The 317-nt window shown below is 66.6% G+C and overlaps 1 protein-coding gene across 1 annotated transcript in view; it reads right to left on the reverse strand.

Moving 5' to 3' along the window:
• LOC106736450 (histone H1.1-like) overlaps positions 1–317 on the reverse strand; it is a gene marked incomplete at its 5' end in the record, with an annotated part of 4,566 nt that extends 4,249 nt beyond the window's left edge. Inside the window, one exon of the mRNA XM_027766042.1 lies at positions 1–317. This exon is cut by the window's left edge and continues 1,226 nt beyond it. Coding sequence (XP_027621843.1) covers positions 1–317 — 317 coding nt within the window.

Below are 317 nucleotides of genomic sequence, written 5' to 3' on the forward strand. Positions count from 1 at the left end.
TTCCTGGCAGCAGGCGCCGACTCCTTCTTGGGCTTCCTGGGGGCGCCCGCTGTCTTGGCTCTGGCAACCACCTTCGCGGCACTAGGCTTGGCCTCCCCGGAGGCCGCCTTCTTGTTGAGCTTGAAGGAGCCCGAGGCGCCGGTGCCCTTGGTCTGCACCAGGGTGCCCTTGCTCACCAGGCTCTTGAGGCCCAGCTTGATGCGGCTGTTGTTCTTCTCCACGTCGTAGCCCGCGGCAGCCAGCGCCTTCTTGAGCGCGGCCAAAGAAAGCCCATTGCGCTCCTTGGAGGCGGCCACGGCCTTGGTGATGAGCCCCCC

Source organism: Tupaia chinensis, unplaced genomic scaffold (genome assembly GCF_000334495.1).
Source record: "Tupaia chinensis unplaced genomic scaffold, TupChi_1.0 Scaffold140356_1, whole genome shotgun sequence".
Lineage (NCBI taxonomy): Eukaryota > Metazoa > Chordata > Mammalia > Scandentia > Tupaiidae > Tupaia > Tupaia belangeri.